Raw genomic sequence first — 18998 nt, forward strand, 5'->3', positions numbered from 1 at the left:
TCTTCTCCAGCCCTATCTGGAGATGTCTGCGGTTGAAACTGGGGCCTTCTCTGCCACTGAACTACAGCCCCATCCCCTAAGGGGAATTGCTTACAGCGGACACATTGAGTCACCCATCCAAATGCAAACCAGGGATGATCCTGCTTAAAAAGGGGGGCCATTCATGTTCGCTGCTGCAAGACCAGCTCTCCTCCCTCCCAGTCTCTTGTCACTTGGAATGCCAGTATCCGAGACATTGGAGTTATGTCATGTGCAACGAGAAACAGTCACGTTTGCAAAGTTGGTTTCATGTACTGAAACAATCAGTAGCAAATTTGGTATCATCTTTTTGAAATTTGTTTCTTTCCCCATTCAGTGGTTTACAGCTTAGGATGAGATTGACAATAATCTGGGAGATATTTAATGGAGGAGAGCTGGTCTGGTGGTAGCAAGCATGACTTGTCCCCTTAGCTAAGCAAGGTCTGCCTTGGTTGCATATGAAAGGGAGACTAGAAGTGTGAGCACTGTAAGAAATTCCCCTCAGGGGATGGAGCCGCCACTCTGGGAAGGGCAGAAGGTTCTTTCAAGTTCCCTCTCTGGCTTCTCCAAGATAGGACAAGATATATATATTTTTTAATAGGACAAGATTTTTTTATTGAACCAACAAACTACCAAACCATACAGTACGTTGCCAAAGCACAATTATATACAAAGTGATTGTTTGTACATGATATATCTACAAAGATTTACACACAAGGATAGGGCTGAGAGAGATTCCTGCCTGCAACCTTGGAGAAGCCTCTGCCAGTCTTCCTAAATTGTGTTCACACAACCAGCTATAGTGACAGCCAATCAATAACCTAAAGTTGTTTGCAAATGTTGCCTTATCTCTGCCCACCCATCAATTTAAAAACAATCTTGCTTACTTATGCATTTCAGTAGGGCGTTCTTGGAAGATTTTATACCTGCTTTTAATCTCTGTTGTTGCTATGTTTTGAAGGGAAGTGATTTCTGCTTTTGTTGTCAAGGTCATTTTATTGATTATTGTTTTTCCAGATAGTTACTGAGAACCCTGCCTTGAGGATCCCATCATGGGATATAAAGGCAAGATATCTCTCTCTCTCTCTCTCTCTCTCTCTCTCTCTCTCTCTCTCTATATATATATATATATATATTTATATTTATATTTATATTTATATTTATATTTAATAAATAACATTAATGGGTTTGAAAGCACAAGCCTGAAACCCCCTTGGAAATGCAAAACTAGTTGTGTGGTTCTTTGGATCTTAACAGATTCCATTCTGAACCTCCAGTAAGAACTGCAGGTAACGTGAGAAAAAGGTGGTGTCTCTTTCTAAAGAAAAAGCCAAGTTAACTCGAGTTCAAATCCCCGTTCGGCCCTGAAACTCGCTGGGTGGCTCTGGGCCAGTCACTTCTCTCTCAGCCTAACCTACTTCACAGGGTTGTTGTGAGGAGTAACTTAAGCATGTAGTACACCGCTCTGGAATCCTTGGAGGAAGAGTGGGATAGAAATGTAATAATAATAATAATAACAACAACAACTAATACTGCCTTGTGTTAGACCCCAAAAGGAAGCCCCAAACCCATTAAGCATTAACTAACCCTGAAGAATTAATGATATCATCAGCTCTTGCAACAAACCAAATGTAGCCCTCTTGATCCATCATTCCTTTGTCCCCAGTAACATAAAATGACCCCCGTTCCACCGCAGCGGTTTTCTCTGGGTTATCCTAAAGAAAACATTTGAGAATAATAATTATCAGTAGGCACATTTTAACTGCCAACTCAGTTGTGCTTTGCACTGAAGAGGAATGACCCCCCCTAATATATGTTTATAATGATGTCTAAGCAACAGCTTCTTACTATGACACAGAGAGAGAAAAGTGTGGCATAGATAAACTCTGCCTTCAAGACAACAGGAATGATGAAACCTAGTTCATTTATAATGGACAAAATCCACACCCTAAGAGTTATGTCATTGGAGGCAGTAAATTTGAGCTCATTTTATTATTTAATAATTCCCCACCAGATTCTACTTGGAAAAGGAGTGTTTGTTTATGTGACTAATCTGTGAGAAGAATTCCCCGATCATTTACAGGGGACAAAATCCATACCCTCTGAATCATTTCATCAGGGGCAGTAAATTTTTCACCAGATGTTACATGGAAAAGAAGGTCTGTTTCCATGACTAGTTCTGCGAGAAGGATTCCCCGAAGCTGTGGAACAGCTGTTGCACAACCATGTTGTGGGACAGTGGCTGCACAATTAGTCGACACCTTCTGTTAGTGCAAAGACTCGTTTCAAACAGACATTCCTGTCTTGGAGCAACATCTTTGTGCTGTGCCCTTACGCTTAGTGCTGAAGGACAGCAGCATTATGCGAGTGCAACGTTAGTCTGGAATGCAATCTGCTGATGCAGCGGAACCCGCAGCCTGTGCAACATCCTTGCCCAAGAGCCCCATGAGTCCAGAGGTTGGCCAATGTCTCTAATCTGAATGGGCCCATAGGAGGTCTTTGCAGCTGGCAGGGCTATGGCAGAACATATAATTCAGTGCATTCGCCCAGGGGTTCCCAACCTGTCGTACTCCAGATATTGCTGAACTACAACTCCCATCACCCCCAGTCACAGCTGGGGATGATGGGAGTTGTAGTTCAGCAACATCTGGAGTGCGCAGGTTGGAAACCCCGGCATTAGCCCCTAATAAAGGAAACTGAGAAAAGCAGGATTTGCTTTTCTCTCTCAATGAAAAATTGGGGTTCTTCAGGGCCAGAACTGGTTGCTTACTATGTAGTGGGAGAAAAGACCCAGGGGTCTTCTTGGCTTCACTCTGATGGCAATTTCCCCTTCTGTTCCAGGAGGCAGAATGTTTGCTGCTTCATCTATGATCTAGAAGCAGAGTAATGCATCATGAATCAAGTCTCATTCACTGTGGCACATCAAGGGTTCCCATTAAATTTCTATACATTTTAAAAATGGAATTTAACTAACCTGAACATCGTATCCAGGACACGCCTTTCCCATTGAACCAGGCTTAATCGCCATCCCTTTGCGAACAGCACAAATCACACCCTGTTTCAAAGGAAAGCATGATATCTTAGGGAAGCCACTCAAGCCCATGCATGTTTACTCAGAAGCACACCCCACATATTTCAATAGGACTTACTCTCAAGTAAGTATGTGCAATTGCAGTTTTAAAATATATGCATGGTCAGAAATTTTGATAAAAGGTAGGGCTGTCACCCCATTAAAATAATCTTAATTATAAGAGGTTTAGTTGATTAACAACAGCTACTTCTTTGGCTGCCCCATAGCAAATTGTTCTCTGGGTGGCTCACAAATGAAGCAATAAAACAACAATTGAGTAAAACATACAAGTAAAACACATAAAACAATACGAGAGAATATAATACAAAATGATTTTAAAACTTTTTAAACTCCCCTTTTAAAAGGCCTGGGTGAAGATAAAGGTCTAATAGATTAATTTATTAAATGTACATATGAGTAAAAACAATAGTACGGAAGCAAGAAGCCTATTTTGTTTGAGGCAGTGCATGCATATAGAAGAGGCATTCTGCCTGAAACAGAAGTAAGAATGCTTCTTCCTTTGTTTTTAGGCCATGCACTCCTGTGTTAAAGTAGACGTTATCTTGGAAGAGGCATTCTGTTCTACGAGAGAGACAAGAAGAACACCACCTTCTTTGTTTTTAGGTGATGAACGTGTGTGAAGAGTCATCTGAAAAGAGGTATTCTCTCTTGTGTGTGTGAGAGAAGGGGGAAACAGATCTTAGATGACATCTGACAACTTCATATGTATATATAATAATCATATACTGCTTTATCTGGTTTTCTTCAGCTTGTCTACTTTGTTATTGCTGGTGGGATGTTTCCTTCTTTAAAGAAGTGGTTTTGTGGCTGAATCGTTGATGGAAAGTTGCTCTGAGGGTCCTATGATGCGGAAGGTATGGAATGGCAATGTTTCTATAAAACAAGTAAAACGTTAAGAGGCCGCTAAACATGCATTACACATGTGCACCTACTGTTTCTGTCTGCCCATAAATTTCATGGATGTTCAGCCCCGTCTGGCTTTTCCACTTCTGCATCACTTCAGGGTTGAGCGGTTCCCCTCCACTTAGGCAATACTGCAGGCTCATGAACTTGTAACTAAATGAGGATGGATAAAATGAGAGAGCACTGAAAGAAAGGGAGGCGAAAGTTCCGGGGTACATGAAGAGCACAGCACCAGCAGAATTGCCCAGCGCTGTCACCAAGCCTGAGGAGGCTGTTGGGAGCTTTTCTCCATGTGGGAAGAGCTAGGACCTGATGACCAGCAGTCTGGACTTCATGGAATGGGGCTGGGTTTGTAAGCTACGATGGGGGGCTGGTTGCACCATCAGCCAGAAAGTATGTAGGAGCAACTGGAGGTTCATGGGGCATGGTGGGTGTGTCCAAATTCGCCTAAGTCTGGCTCCCAAACCGCACACCTGATATTGGCTCAACATTCTCCGCCCATTTGTGTTGGGCATTGGAAGTTGGGCGTTTGATGTTGAGCTGTTGGGTAGAGGACTCTGGAGCCAGACGGGCAGATTTGGGTGACATGCCCATCAGGAACAGTCACAACCCAGGAGCCTCTGCTGCTTCCCTCCTACTTACTTTGTGGCAGATTGTGGGAACCCTAATCCTGTCTCAGCCTCATTGTGTGACTCCAGCTGGGGCCAAGAGGATGAGTCCAGACAGATCTACCTCCCTGCAGAAGCCGGTGTGGGTTTTTCTGCTGTGGGGCTCATGTCCTTTCCTCCTTTGCTGACATCCCTTTGCTCTTCTGTTGACAGATGCACTTGGCTTCAAATCCAGCACAGATTTAAGACTATAAGGACCTAATGGATAGGGAGTGAGCATTACGTGCTACCCAAGTTCATATGCTGAACCACATGCTGAGTGGCAGAGCATCCACGTTGCATGAAGAAGGTCCCCGGTTCAGTCCCTGGCAGCATCTCCAGGTAGGGCTGGGAAGGATCTCTGCCTGAGACCTTGGAGAGCTGCTTCCAGTCAGTGGAGACAATCCTGAGCTGGATGGACCAAATGGCCATGGAATTTCTGAATGGCCATTGGCCATTCAGAAATTCCATGCGTTCCTATGGCCATTGGAGAGGAACCAGTGCATTTCAGTGGGCATTTCCTGTCATTCATTTTAGGGTGAGGCTGTAGCTCAGTGGAAGAGCATCTGCTTTGCATGCACAAGGCCCCAGGTTCAATCCCTGTCAGTATCCCCAGGTAGGGCGTAAACAATACTGAGCTAGATGGACCAATGGTCTGACTCGGTAGAAGGCAGCTTCCTATGTTCCTAACTATTTAACTACTTGTCGATGACATCACTAACAAAGGCCTATGCTGTAGGCTCATGGACATTGCAACCACCTTTAAATAAATTCTTTTTGCGTACCTGGTTAGATCATTTTGCACCAACATCCGGTACAAGGTCGGAGCGCCCATGAGAGTGGTGACAGGAAATCGAGAGAGAGTCTGGCATATGAGAAGAAGGGAAACAAAGGTTGCGCGTGAACTTCAGTTCTCCATCTTGGATTCCCTCATTAACAAAGTGGTGCATAAAGTGCTGAGCTTAACAATGGGGAGAGGGCTGTCTGCTGAAACATATCCTGACAAACCCCATGTCTCTGGCCCATTTGTTTCCCAAGACGACATCAGGAACCATTCTTTACACAGGGCTGCACAACTTTGGCCCTCCAGCTGTTGTGAGACTACAACTCCCATCATCCCTGACTATTGGCCACCCTGGCAGGGGATAAGGGGAGTTGTAGTCCAACAGGGCTGAAGTTGTGCAGCCCTTGCACTGGAGCATATTTAACAGGATCGGCAGCCCATCTTTGTTTAAACAGGAGGGTTTATTTTTTTGAGTGTTGGGCTACATGTACTTAGGGGATGCCAGCTCTCATCACGTAGGGCTACATCCGCTTTCAAAGCTTGTGCATGAACCACACCGATGGAACCAAACCGCTTCGCCCATTGAGCACCACGTTCCCTGTCTTGGATTCCCACACAAACAAATTTGATGCCTAAATGTGCTGGACTTGAGGGGAACCAGTGTCTTCTGGATCGTATCCTGAATCAAGGAAAAGTGTTTGGCTGCAGAATCCCTTCCCCCCACTCCTATCTCAAATGTTGAGGACACACAGCAGTTCCTTCCTGGGAGTGCTCCCAGCTCTGGACCTTCTCCTGCCCAGCCTTTGATGGTACAGACAGTCAAAAACCGTCTCCTTGGCAGTAAGAAAAGCCGTAGGGCATGGCTAGGAAAGTGGGCATTCCTGCTTCAGAATCAACATGAGAAGCAGCCCATAGACAAATCAAGGCTATGAACATATTATTTCTGCACACATAGGTAGCAACTGAGCACGCACACCCTGTCCTATCCTAGATGCCCATGGAGAGGTAACTACTAACTTAAAGATCATCAGCAGAACCACCCCTCTCTGCACAAAAAACATACAAAGGAAACAGGAGGCAATCTGTGCAAAAAGGGTAATCTCATCTTACATTTAGGATGGGTGTGCTTTCCACTTCCAGGAGTCTATGTACAAAGACGCAAGACCCAAAAACCCACGGGTCACAGATGGACCCCAAAGCAGCCACCACCCAGCCTGTATCTGCTGTACACCACATGATGTCGAGAGGTGTTAAATCCAGCCAGTATCTGATAAAACAGAGGAACGAAAATTGTGATAGGCAATTCACTTAGACAACAAATGACTAGGAAGCCATGCTCTATGGCGTGTGGAGTTTTATTATATATAAATGTGGACCAAAATGGTGCAGTATATTCCCTAGTGTGCATGTGCAACCTATGCCTGTGTCTGAGCATGGTGAATGTTTTAGGCACTTTCTCCCCTCAGAAGCAGAAGGGGTTGAAGGAATATTCAGCAAGCTGGGAAATTTTCTACTCTTTTTGTTCAAGCCCTCCTTCTTCCCTCCTTGCCACTGAGTTCAGTTGGCTCCTCCCACCTAGTTGTCTGTTAACTGTCCTCCAAGTCTGCGGACATTCTGCTCCGGTGGATTACACTGGGGCAGTTTGGAAGTTTCCCCCCACTTCAGACCTCTGTGAAACCAGTTTATCTGTGGTTTACCCCAAGTCCGCTGGTCCCTTCCCCTCGCTTGCAGGTGCTCTGGCTATGCATCCATAAGGATAACAACTTGTGTAGCTCTTTCAGAAATGGATATGCCCCCATTATCCTCATGACAACTGTATGAGCCAAACTAACATGAGAGGATGTGACTGGCCCAAAGGGGACACAGTAGACCCCCCACTCTAAATCCAACCCTCTAACCACTACACTGGTCCAACCCCAGCAGGGCCTGGTTGACTACCCTGCTTCCTGACAGTAGCAGCGGGGTAAGTCGGCCATTGGAACAGCAAGCCCCATCTCAGGAGAGAGAACAAGAGAATTCTTTGTGCTCACCAGCCACACAGAACTGCCACCAGTACCTTTTATTGACAAGGGGTCTGAGGCCTAGACTTCCTTGGGAAAGCTCAACCATCTTGGGTGAGCCTGTGGTTCCACTGGTGAAGTAAACCATCATGGCATCGAGAGCCTTTGTTTTCATGCACAAATGATCAGCAGGTGCCTCTCTGTGAAGGGTAGAACATTAGGACACTTGAAGGAGGCGGGCTTGGTTAGGGATCACCCTAACCCATTGGGATCACCCATTGGGATCACCCAGGGAGGTCCGTCTGCAGTTGCCATCAGCTCATCAGCAATGGACCTTCTCCGTTGCTGCCCCAAGGCTTTGGAATGCACTCTCTGTCAAAATAAGAGCCTCTCCATCTTTGATAACTTTTTAAAAGGCGGTCAGGACACATTTGTTCACCCAGGCCTTTAAGTAGACTCATAGCATTAAACATTGTTTTTAAATTTTAAATTGTTTTGATTCTTTAATTTTGTTTTTATTTCTGCGGTTTCACTGCACAACATCCAGAGACATGGTGTTTTGGGCAGTGTATAAATATGTTAAATAAACAAACGAAAATTAAATTTAAACAATTAAAATAAAGTAGCGACAAGCACAAATTTGACTAAAGAGGTGAGACTCAAAAACACACATGACATTCAACAAGGGCAGCCCCCCCCCCACTTGCTTTACATGGTTTTACACGTTTTGTGTAGTCACCTAATGAGACAGTGGGGAAGTCACTTGCCTAGGGAGCCAGAGGTTGCCAGTTCGAATCCCTGCTGGTCTGTTCCCCAGACTATGGGAAACACCCGTATTGGGCACCTCCTAGTGAGCAGGAGGAGGCCATGGGCAACCCCTCCTGTATTCTATCAAAGAAAGCCACAGGGCTCTGTGGGCGCCAGGAGTCAACGACACACTTTCCTTACATGTTTTGTGTAGAGTAGCCACCAAGGCTGCAATCTCTGAGGGGAAATGAGTATGGCGGAGGGACCGGAAGCCTTCCTTCTCTGCTTGTTTTCATGGCCCAGTTGGCCCCAAGCCGCTTTCTACCCCTGTGTGGCCGGAATGGGAACCCATACCTGGACTTGGGGCTGGCGTTGATTCCTCCCGCCTGACTGCTCTCGCTCCCACTCCTGGGCCACACTCCACAGGGCTCTTTGCAGGGCAGCCATATGGAAAAGAGGACAGACCTCTTCTCTTGTAAGAGATGCACAGAAGTGGGGATTTCAGCAGAGGAAAGACAAGCTACAGCTCTGAAATGCATGGCTACTGCAGCAGCTGGGGCTTTTTCGTTTGGAAAAAAGGTGACTGAGGGCAGACACAAGAGAGGTTTATAAAATTATGCATGGTGTGGCGGGAGAGAGATTGTTCTTCCTTTTTCACAGCACTAGAACCAGGGGTCGTTCCATGAAACAGACAGCCAGGAAATTTAGGACAGAGAAAATAACGGACTTTTCTACAGTGCATCATTAATCTATGGAACTTTCTGCCTGGGATGTAGAGATGGCCACCAGTTTGGCTAGCTTTAAGCAGGGCTTGGAGAACTTCATGGAGGAGAGGTCTAGCAACAGCTACTAGTTGGAGGGCTATAGGCCACCTCCAGCCTCAAAGGCAGGATGCCTCTGAGTACAAGTTGCAGGGGAGCCACAGCAGGAGAGAGGACCTGCCCTCAGCTCCTGCCTGTAGGCTTCCAGCGGCATCTGGTGGGCCACTGTGTGAAACAGGAGGCTGGACTAGATGGGCTTCCTTGGGCCTGATCCAGCAGGGCTGTTCTTGTGAAATTCCCTCTTTGGTGCATCTCGTAAAGGTACAGCGGACCTGTCCTCGTCTCCATTGGGCAGCGCCGCCCCCCACCAACTCCTCTGCTCTTGGGCCTCACAGCAGCTGGGAGGCACACCCATCGGAAGGCGACTCACTTAAAGAGCTCCTGGAAGTCCCGCCAGCCATCTCTCTTGCTGTCTGAGACCAGCAGTTTGTTGCGGAGGGAGCGACATTCAGCGGCCACAGAATCCACAGCAGGCGCCAGCACCTCCGTGGTGATGATGCACTTGGCTTGGGAAGCCTGGAGTCGGTACTGAATGTCTTTCGCCCTCAATTGCGACGTTCCAGGGATCAGGACGATTCCTAAAAGAGCAACAAAGGCAGGCAGGGGTGCAGTCCTCACTGCTTCTTGCCCTTCTTTCCCTGGATGCTTCCTTGGGACCGCAGGAGGGGGGCAGGCAGGGGGGGCCTCCTGCTTGGGACTGAGTTCCAGGGAGGGGCAGCAAGCGGTGTCAGGCCCCTTTCCCTCCATCAGCCCTGGGAGCACCTCCTCCTCCTCCTCCTCGGGTGCCTCTCACAAGCTGGGCTGGCCCCAGAATAGCTAGCTGAATGGAGCAAAGGGGCAGCAAAGAATGTTATGAGGGGAGTGGCCGGTTCGGTCTGGGCCATGCCAGGCCACACAGAGGCCCATTGCACAGGTGAGGCGGCCTCCAGAATGGCCACCGTGCCTAGCGGGAAGGGCTGAAGAGCGGCCGATTTCTTAAATAAGGGAGGCTGTTGGGGAGAGGGTGAACCTCCGCAGTCGTCCCCCCCGCCGCCACCTCGGACAGCTCCTCCAGAGGGGGCAAGTGTGATAAATAAATGAATTAAAAAACATCAATTCGCAAACCTCCAGGGTTCGGTCCAGGGTTGGACTGAGCAGGGGGTGGTTCAGTTCGACCCCAAACAGTTGAACCGAACTGGTTTGATGTTGAACATGTTCGACATCGAACCTGTTTGCACGTCCCTGGCACTGGCTTCTGCTGCTTGTCGTGGGACAGAGGAGGGAGTGAATGAGGCTTCTCTAAGCAATAGAGGCCTTTATAATAATTTATTCAGTGTAAAGAAACATCATATACTGCATTGCCTGAACACTTTGCTGTAAAGTTCCAGTCTGGTGGATGCATGGAGGAGTGAAAGGGGGAGTGGGGGACATTTTTTTTGAGGCGGACACTCACTCCCCCTTGGAGGAGTCATCCCTGCCCGGATGTGGGTGGGAGGGCAGCCGCAGCTCCCAGCTCACCCGCATTATCACCAGACTCTTCTTCACATATTCCCGGACAATCATCATGGCTGGACTTGCAAGGGGGGGAATCCTGGCATCAGGGTTGCTCCTCCTCTCGTGAGAGGCCTGGCCATGGACGTCTCGAGGTGCTCCTCCCAGTGCCCTGCTGGCAGCAATGCCCACTGGCCTTGGTGCACCAGCGGTCCCTGTCAGGGGCCCAGCTCTCAGCAGCATGTTGGGGAAACCCCTCGGAGCCTGGAGACAGGGGAGCGTGCAGCCGCTTGGCCCGGCCCAATCCGTGAGTCCCTGATGCCTCTCTGGGGAATGTGGTGGGCAGCTGGCCCTTGAGGGAGACTGGCCAGAGGCTGCCACGTTTGGGCCACATTAGCAGAACAAGGGGAAAGTGGACAAGGTTGGGCAGCTTGCCCAACAAATAATTTGTGGATTATTTTGGCTGACCTGTCCTCATGCATGCCACGGCCACCAACCACCATTCTGGGATCTGGGGCAGAATGGTCAGCACTCTGTCTCCCTTCTGCAGCCCGCATTGGTCTGAGAGCAGATTCGCCACTTTCCTGGACAGGACGCCCAGCTCTTCAAAACTCCACCTTATTTCACCCCCTCTTCCATTTATCCACCAGAGTGCTGGATTGGAAGGTCTCTTCCCATCCTAGGAAATGGAGGCAAAGATATTAAAAAGGGGGGGAAGTGTGCTTTGGGCTCAGAACTGGTGGAGTCATGGTGTGAGCCATGCTGGCTTGTTGCCTCTCAGCGCTCAAGGCTAACGGCAATGAGCCGCCCCTGGCTCCGCCCCTGGCTGGCTCCGCCCCTGGGGCAGGTGCTAGTGCTGACACCGCCCCACCTCCACTCTTGGCCCTCCCCCTGCCTCATTTTCTGGCCCTGACCCCGCCCACTCTCCCTCCTCCTCCTCCTCCTCCCACGTGATCTGCTTGTGGCAGGAAGCCATTTTACCTTTTCCATTTGTGCCCATTTGTCCAGTACGTCACTTGCAAAGTTAAAATACTCAGGTAGCTGTTGCTCGCCGTGGCTTAAAGCTTCATAGTGTGCAAAAAGGGGAGTGCTAAGAGGCCTGTGAGGTCCGTGAAGCAATCTGTGAGATGCTTTAAGTGTCCGGAAGGACTGGAGGATCTGTGATTTCCGTAAAGTATTCATGGCAGAAAAATCGGACCTTGGAACAAGATCAGTAGAATTGCCTTTGGGATCTCAGTCTGCCAGGAAAGGAGGACACAGAAGAGGGTTGTATAAAAGCAACAAAAAATAAGACTGAACATTTATAAAAAGATTTTGGAGCTTTCAGAATGCCTCATACGCATTTCAGTATACATCAATGTATGATAATAACGTATGCTACGCTGATGACACCACTCTGAGAGCTGAGAATGCGGATGATCTGCAAGCTCCAGTAATGAAAGTCAAGGAGCAGAGTGGAAAAAATGGGACTGCGACTAAATGTAAGAAGACTAAACTGATGACAACGGGCCTCAGAACTGACACTGAAGACACTGAAGTGGTGGATAGCTTCTGCCTTGTGGGATCGACTGTCAACAGTAAAGGATCCACCCCATAGCCCTCCTGAAAGCCAGTTTGAAATGGTTCTAGATAATCAGTTCACTCCAAGACCGCCTGGAGCTGAGAGGCCACCACCCTCTCAATTACCTTGCCCAGCCATGGGAGGTTGGAAACAGGCCTATAATTGCTCAAATCTGAGGGAACTAATGCAGGTGTCTTTAGAAGAGGTCTAATGATTGCCTCCTTAAGATAAGGAGGCATCCTGCCCTTCCTCAGAGAAGCATTTATGATTTCTACCAGGCCTCCTACAACAGCCTCCCTGCTAAATAGAACAAGCCATGTTGGACAAGGGTCAAGACCTTGAAGCGGGTCGGAGAGGATGCTTAGGTGCAATCATGTCTACTGCCCTGGTGAGCAAGTTGTTCCATTTCTCAACCAGGGCATCAACAGGATCACCAGCAAAGCGAACAGTAAATCCCTCCAAGGCTTCTTGGAATCCTATTGGGTCCAATAACCTCTTCGGGTAGACCATTCTAATAGGCCCCTCGCCCCTGCGGAGGTGGAAAGTGGTTGTAAGCCTAACCTTAACCAGATGGTGGTCCGTCCATGACAATGGGGAAATCACAAGAGTCCCCACCCACGGAACACCATCCTGATCAGAGTGAAAGACCAAATCAAGCATGTCACCTGCAATGTGTGTTGGTCCAGAGACCACTTGAGATAGGCCCATAGTCGTCATGGCCACTATGAACTCCTGAGCTACCCCGGACAGTTTGGTCCTGAAATGAACATTGAAGTCCCCCAGCACCAAAAGTCTGTGAGACTCCAACATGAGTTCTGTGACCAAGTCCGTGAGCTCAGTAAGGGATTCCGTTGGGCAGTGGGGCGATCGGTACATCAACATCCACAGAAGTCCCAATCTATCCCTGGTCCCCACATTCAATATGGTCTGATACCCCAACAGGGACCCTGGTGAGGGAGATGTTATCCTTATAGACCACAGCCACTCCACCTCCCCGCCCACGTCCCCTCACCTGCACCTCTACAAAATACCCTGGAGGAAGAAGCTGGGACCAGACTGGGCTACTAGCTTCTCCCAACCAAGTCTCGATGATGCACACCAGGTTGGCCCCTTCATCCATAATCAAATCATGGATGTGTTCAGGTTTATTTCGGACTGACTGGGCATTGCAGAGGAGCAAGGTAAGGCTATGTGGGTTGTTGCCAGTGCTCCCCGAGGTCACAGAGCTGGCAGGGCAGCTGGAGGGGGAAACAGCTATCAAATTTCTGATTTCCCTTCCCCTGTCGTGGCCTGCTGACCTGCCAATGTTACTTCTTCCATTCCCCACCACCACCGGAATAGCTGCCCCACATTCAACAAAGGCACCCCCTGTCTCCCCATCTTTAGACAAACCCAGACACATTACAACTGCTTCAACCCAATCTCAATAACAAAGCTGGCATACCTACTGCTGCAACTCCTCAAACAGCCCAACTGAATATAGTGTACCCCAACCCTCAGTCCTACACCGAAGGCCAGCCCCAAAGGTCAGCCCCCTTTGGTGGCCCCCTTTGGGGGCTGCCTGCAGGCTGGCCGTGCTGCCGGCTGCCGCAGCCCCCTTCCTTGAAAAGTCTCCAGAGTCTTTCCTCTCATGAAGGACTCTGGGCAGGGCTGGTGTGATCAGTCAGTGCCTGCAAGTGGTAAAGGTCAGGCACTTGGAGGAAGGGAGGTTCCCGATCAGACAGCAGGACTGTGCTGGTCTGAGTTGCTCCGGCCAGCAAACCAAGGGCAGGGAGCAGGCAGCTATAAGACTCCCAGCCGTCCAGCAAAGGAGGCTTGATAGTAAAGAGTCAAAGTTCACCTCCTCCGATCTTCTTCAGATAGATGCCGTGACGTGTCTATACCTACAAAGAATAGAATAGTTTGGACAATGGTTTTCCCTGTGACCCTCTATGGATGCAAAAGCTGGACTTTGAAAAGCAAGATAGAAAAAGCATCGGCACTTTTGAACTTTGGTTCTGGGGAAGACTTTTGAGGAGACCATGGACAGCCACAAAAACAAAGAAATGGATCATAGAACAAATGCATCCAGAATTTTTACACGAGGCACCAATGACCAGGCTCAAACTATCATACTTCGGACACATGATGCAAAGACCCAGCTCCCTTGAGAAAGAAGTCCATCATGCTGGGGAGAGTTGAAGGAAAGAGAAGAAGAGGACGACCAGCAGCCAGGTGGATGGACTCAATCACGACAGCCATGAATGCACCACTGAGAGACCTTAAAGGCCAAGTGGAAGTCAGACCATCCTGGAGAGAATCTAACTTTGTGGTTGCTAAGAGTGGACACTGACTTGACAACACTCACTCACTCACTCACTCAATCAATCAATCAATGATTCTATGGCTTATTTTCCTGTGTCCTAAGCAGGTTTTTGGGGATGAAGAGGGAAGCTTTCATTCACAGTGGGAAAACTTATTTTTAGAATAGGAAACTCTCTGGTTAAACCAAAACAAAACATAGTGTCCAACACAACAGTGTAGTGCACAGACTCCAGCCACTTGACCAGTTAAGTTACAGAGGAATTTAGGAACAGAGGAAGCTCCCTTATACTGAGAGAGACGGTTGGTCCATCTAGCTCAGCATTGTCTACATTGACTGGCAGCATCCCTCCAGGGTTTCAGGCAGGACGCAGGAGTCCTTCCCAGCCCTACCTGGAGATGCTGCCATGGAGTGAACTGGGGACCTTCTGCCTGCAAGCAGGTGCTCTACCACAGAGGTACCCACCCCATGAGGTGAATATCTTGCAGCAGAAAGCGCTCCCATGTAGTTACTCATCCAAATGCAAAGCAAGCTGAACCCTGCTTAGGAAAGGGCTCCTGCTTGCTCCTGCAAGGGCACCTCTTCTCCCCCACAATACTGGCTCTTCTCCCCTGGAATCTTTTGCTCCCACTGAACCTTTCTGCAGTGAATCTACTTTTCTTAGTGTATCACTCTCGGACTGGACCATATGTCTGAACTGTAGGATTCAATCTACTTGGAGGTTGCTCAGTGGATGGCACGACCTTCCATCAGGTGAGCACAAGAAATAGCACATACCAGACTATGAGTCCCGATCGAGCCCAGTAAGAGAAAGGGGAGCAAAGCACCACATGGCTGCTGGATATATGGCAGCTTTCAATGGAGTAACCATTTCATCCTACTGGATCTGGGGACCTGGGCTCAGAAATGCACCGTACTGACCTCTCCGAAATGCTGCTTGGTCCCACGCCAATGGCAGCTGATGGTCACTGCGGAAAGAACTTCTTCACAGTCCTGGCACTTTTCTGGGTGTTCTCTCTTCAAAGACAGCACTGCAGATATTGTTGAGAGATTTTTGTGTCGGCCGGACACATTTGCTAGCTCTGGATTGCGCATCCACAGGCGATGTGGGGAATTCAGGGCATGCACCTTGGCAAGCCACTTAGTAGCAGCATCTTCTAATAAGTTACATGGTCAGTAAAGTGTGACAATCCTTGACCTTCAGCACTTTCTCTACTTCCCTTTTCACCCACATTTTAAGGAGTGAAAAGCAAAGAAACCGTGACCCTGACTAATCCGGCAAAGAGGCACCTTTTAAAGTGGCAATTCCCATATCTTTAGCAGAGGGAGAGCAACTGGCCCTATCCAGCCCCAGCTCAGCAACCCTCCAGAGGCTGCTGCTGGTGTCTCCCTTCTGTTCCTTTTTACTTTGTGAGCCCTTTGCGGGCAGGGGACTATCTTATTTAGTCATCTTCCTCTGTAAACTGCGTTGAGACCTTTAGTTGAAAAGTGGTATGTAAATATTCATAGTTGTTGTCGTAGTAGGGAGTAAACAATGTCATCAGAATTAACAAGACAAACATCAAGATCTGTACAGATTCTTGACGTTTTCCTTCTTTCCTCCAGGGGCACCATTAGGAGCAACCTATGGGGCATAGGCTCCTGATGCATTGCTCGGAGCCCTGCATCTTATCTGCCACCTCCTTTCTCTGTGACCCCCTTCCAGAAAGGAAGCACAGCCGTGGAGGCCCCTGCAGGCACCTGGACCCACACCTAATTTCCAGCTGCTTCCACCTTCAAAGGTGCTATATTATAATATTTGGTTGGTTGGTTGGTTGGTTGGTTGATTAAGTGCCGTCAAGTTGACTCTTAGCGACCACATTTTCATCTCTTTAAAAAAAATTAGGTTATAATCTGTGGTTGATTTTTAAATTGTTAATTTTTAAAAAAGTTTTTGTATATGTTTTAAACTTATTTTATGCTATTGTTAACTGCCCAGAGATGAAAGTTTGGGGCAGTCTACAAATTAGATAGATAGATAGATAGATAGATAGATAGATAGATAGATAGATAGATAGATAGATAGATGACAGATAGATTCTCTGCAGGATGATCTGTCTTCCACTTGGCCTTGAAGGTCTCTCAGTGGTGCATTCGTTGCTGTCGTAATGGAGTCCATCCACCTGGCTGCTGGTCGTCCTCTTCTCCTCTTTCCTTCCACTTTCTCCAGCATTATGAACTTCTCGAGGGATCTGGATCTTTGCTTAATATGTCCGAAGTATGATAGTCTGAGCCTGGTCATGTGTGCCTCAAGTGAACATTCTGGATTGATTTGTTCTAGGATCCATTGGTTTGTTTTCCTGGCTGTCCATGGTAAAACATATGTAATTATTCTTGGGAGGGGTATGATTGAGTTTAATTATCAAGCCGAAGCATTTTATCCTTGTTGTAGTGTGTAATCTGGAAAGTGCCTTAGTCTCACTTCTTTCTTCTCTCCTCCCCTCAGAGCAAGACGGTTGATGGTCGCTTGTTATGAGCACCCCAAAATATTAATACATATATAGAATATAGGCCTGTCTGATTTCATGTTCTATTAAGAAATGAAATGATACCTGGACTCGAGGTGAACTGGCACCCAGGTTAACTGCTCTCTGGAGCAGGAGACAATCTAGCATTGTATTGTAAAAATAGGTGCTCAAGAAAACACAAAAGCCAGGCCTGAATGCTGAATGCTACTCATATGCTAAAAATGTGGCTCAGACTGCTCTTCTGTTGCAAGAAACCTATGTGAATCGTTGTCAATGATGGCTCTGCTATGCCCAAGGGGGATATCTCAATTGCTCTCTATAGAGGTTCAACAGAGATCCGCCTGTAGACTTTACATCTTACCTCACTGATGCTACAAATGTATTGAACGTCTCACACACCTTTTCATGTTACTTTAAATATTCTCTTGTTATAATTACACACTAGAAAGAGGTACACAAGAAATAATGTAATTGCTGTCTCACAACTAATTTTCTCACTAACTCTTTGCTGTCTCACAACTAATTTTCTCACTAACTCTTTGCTGTCTCACAACTAATTTTCTCACTAACTCTTGACTTTTAACACCTTTTTGGGGTCAGACTGGCAAGATGTAATTTGTAGCATCTTAGATGCAGATTTGCTGTGGGCAATGTCCCCCCTCCCTTCTGTGCACACAGTTTACAGAAGATGGGATTGAGATCTCTCTGGACTGGCCAATATCCTGAATAATTAATTAAAAGACATTGTCCAGAAGATAGCAGCAAGTTGTCACCTTTTTGGACCCAGGAAAAGATGAGATTTGTATAGATCAAAGAAAAATACACTATAAAGAGTGGGGGCCACTAGACAGAGAGTTCAGCAGTTCTGTGCCTATGGGCAATCTGCTCCCATGCCTTCCCAGAGTTTGCTGCTAAACCGTGAGGCAACAAGCAGGATCTCTGCCCATGCACAGAGGCTGTCTGTGACTTCTACTGCACAGTGAGAAGTCAAGACTCCCCAGCCATGGTGCTCCAGCTCTCAGCCATGATCTGAAGCAACTGCAACAACTCCTGTCTCCAGCCAAGCGCCTCACTCCTTCAGCTGATGAGAAGTCTCTGGTCCTGGGTAAATATGCAGCTCCTACAAGCCTGGAATCCCCCCATCCCTTCCCCTTTTCCTGCTCCCTTCTCCTCCCCCCCCTTTCCTCTACTAATCTCCCCAAACCATGCCAGCCCTCAGCCTTCCCCCCCCCCCTTTTCTGCCTGTATCTGAATTGTATTAGGCTCTAGGAAGATTTAATTGCACACACATATGTTAGTTAGGCACACGGGTTGAATATTGGTGCTGGCTAGGAAATACTGTTGCTGATATTGATAGAATGTTCTGCTTTCTGCTTTGCTAGATTATGTTGTTATTCTTTTATACTCAATAAAGCCCATTGAATCTTTGAGGATTGGTTTGATCTCCTTTCTTCTGTGTGCCCAGATCACACATGGTCACTAATATAAAAAAACTTGGTCCAGACCTATTTTGTATACTAGCTAATGAGCATATTTAGTATATAAATCAGGCCTGGTCCGTAACACGCGCTGTGGTGGCAGTTGGGGGGAGGCGCAGTGAACTCCTGCACTCCTGTAAAATGCTGCCAAACAATAATCTTGATGCAGACATGCATGCACATGGTAATTTAGAGGTGGGAGAAAAGATGTTAATTAATGGAAGGCAATGTGATGGCAAACTATGTTCATGCAGAGCTCAGTATTTATTTATTTTTTGAAAAAACATGCAGTTCTAAGCAGAACTAAAAGAGCTTACTTTCCACTTCTTTTAATAGGGTGACTCTTAAGCAGGACCCCTTCCTGTGTGCTGTGAATTTGGGGTGTTGCTTATATTTTGAGCAACTGTCATCTTGAAACAAGATGCCAGATCAGCCAAAAAAACCCAAACCCAGCATCAGAAATCCCTAGAACCCCTCCCATGTGCGATAGGGATATTTTTTCCTATTGGACTATTAACACAAAAGTTATTATTTATGTATTTATTTTACATTTTATATCCCACTCTTCCTCCAAGGAGTCCAGAGTGGTGTACTACATACAGGTGAAACTCGGAAAATTAGAATATCGTGCAAAAGTCCATTAATTTCAGTAATGCAAATTAAAAGGTG

The 18998-nt window shown here is 47.3% G+C and overlaps 1 protein-coding gene and 1 long non-coding RNA gene across 3 annotated transcripts in view; one reads left to right on the forward strand and one right to left on the reverse strand.

Annotated features, from left to right (window-relative positions):
* LOC128336709 (uncharacterized) overlaps window positions 1–7933 on the forward strand; it is a 14291-nt gene extending 6358 nt beyond the window's left edge. For both annotated transcript variants that reach the window (XR_008312044.1, XR_008312045.1), the window contains exons 2-4: window positions 3619–3747; window positions 3858–3963; window positions 5453–7933. This is a non-coding gene — a long non-coding RNA (uncharacterized LOC128336709). The remainder of the gene's footprint in view (window positions 1–3618; window positions 3748–3857; window positions 3964–5452) is intronic.
* The window catches only part of LOC128336707 (acyl-coenzyme A synthetase ACSM3, mitochondrial-like), a 17559-nt gene extending 2156 nt beyond the window's left edge, over window positions 1–15403 (reverse strand). Inside the window, exons 1-11 of the mRNA XM_053276751.1 lie at window positions 15266–15403; window positions 11463–11719; window positions 10950–11160; window positions 9382–9589; window positions 7500–7643; window positions 6554–6710; window positions 5445–5524; window positions 4042–4165; window positions 2993–3073; window positions 2789–2890; window positions 1606–1733 (exon numbers count right to left, since the gene is read on the reverse strand). Coding sequence (XP_053132726.1) covers window positions 1606–1733; window positions 2789–2890; window positions 2993–3073; window positions 4042–4165; window positions 5445–5524; window positions 6554–6710; window positions 7500–7643; window positions 9382–9589; window positions 10950–11160; window positions 11463–11663 — 1436 coding nt within the window. The 5' untranslated portion in view covers window positions 11664–11719; window positions 15266–15403. The remainder of the gene's footprint in view (window positions 1–1605; window positions 1734–2788; window positions 2891–2992; window positions 3074–4041; window positions 4166–5444; window positions 5525–6553; window positions 6711–7499; window positions 7644–9381; window positions 9590–10949; window positions 11161–11462; window positions 11720–15265) is intronic.
* Between the last annotated feature and the right edge of the window lie 3595 nt (window positions 15404–18998).

Source organism: Hemicordylus capensis, chromosome 13 (genome assembly GCF_027244095.1).
Source record: "Hemicordylus capensis ecotype Gifberg chromosome 13, rHemCap1.1.pri, whole genome shotgun sequence".
Lineage (NCBI taxonomy): Eukaryota > Metazoa > Chordata > Lepidosauria > Squamata > Cordylidae > Hemicordylus > Hemicordylus capensis.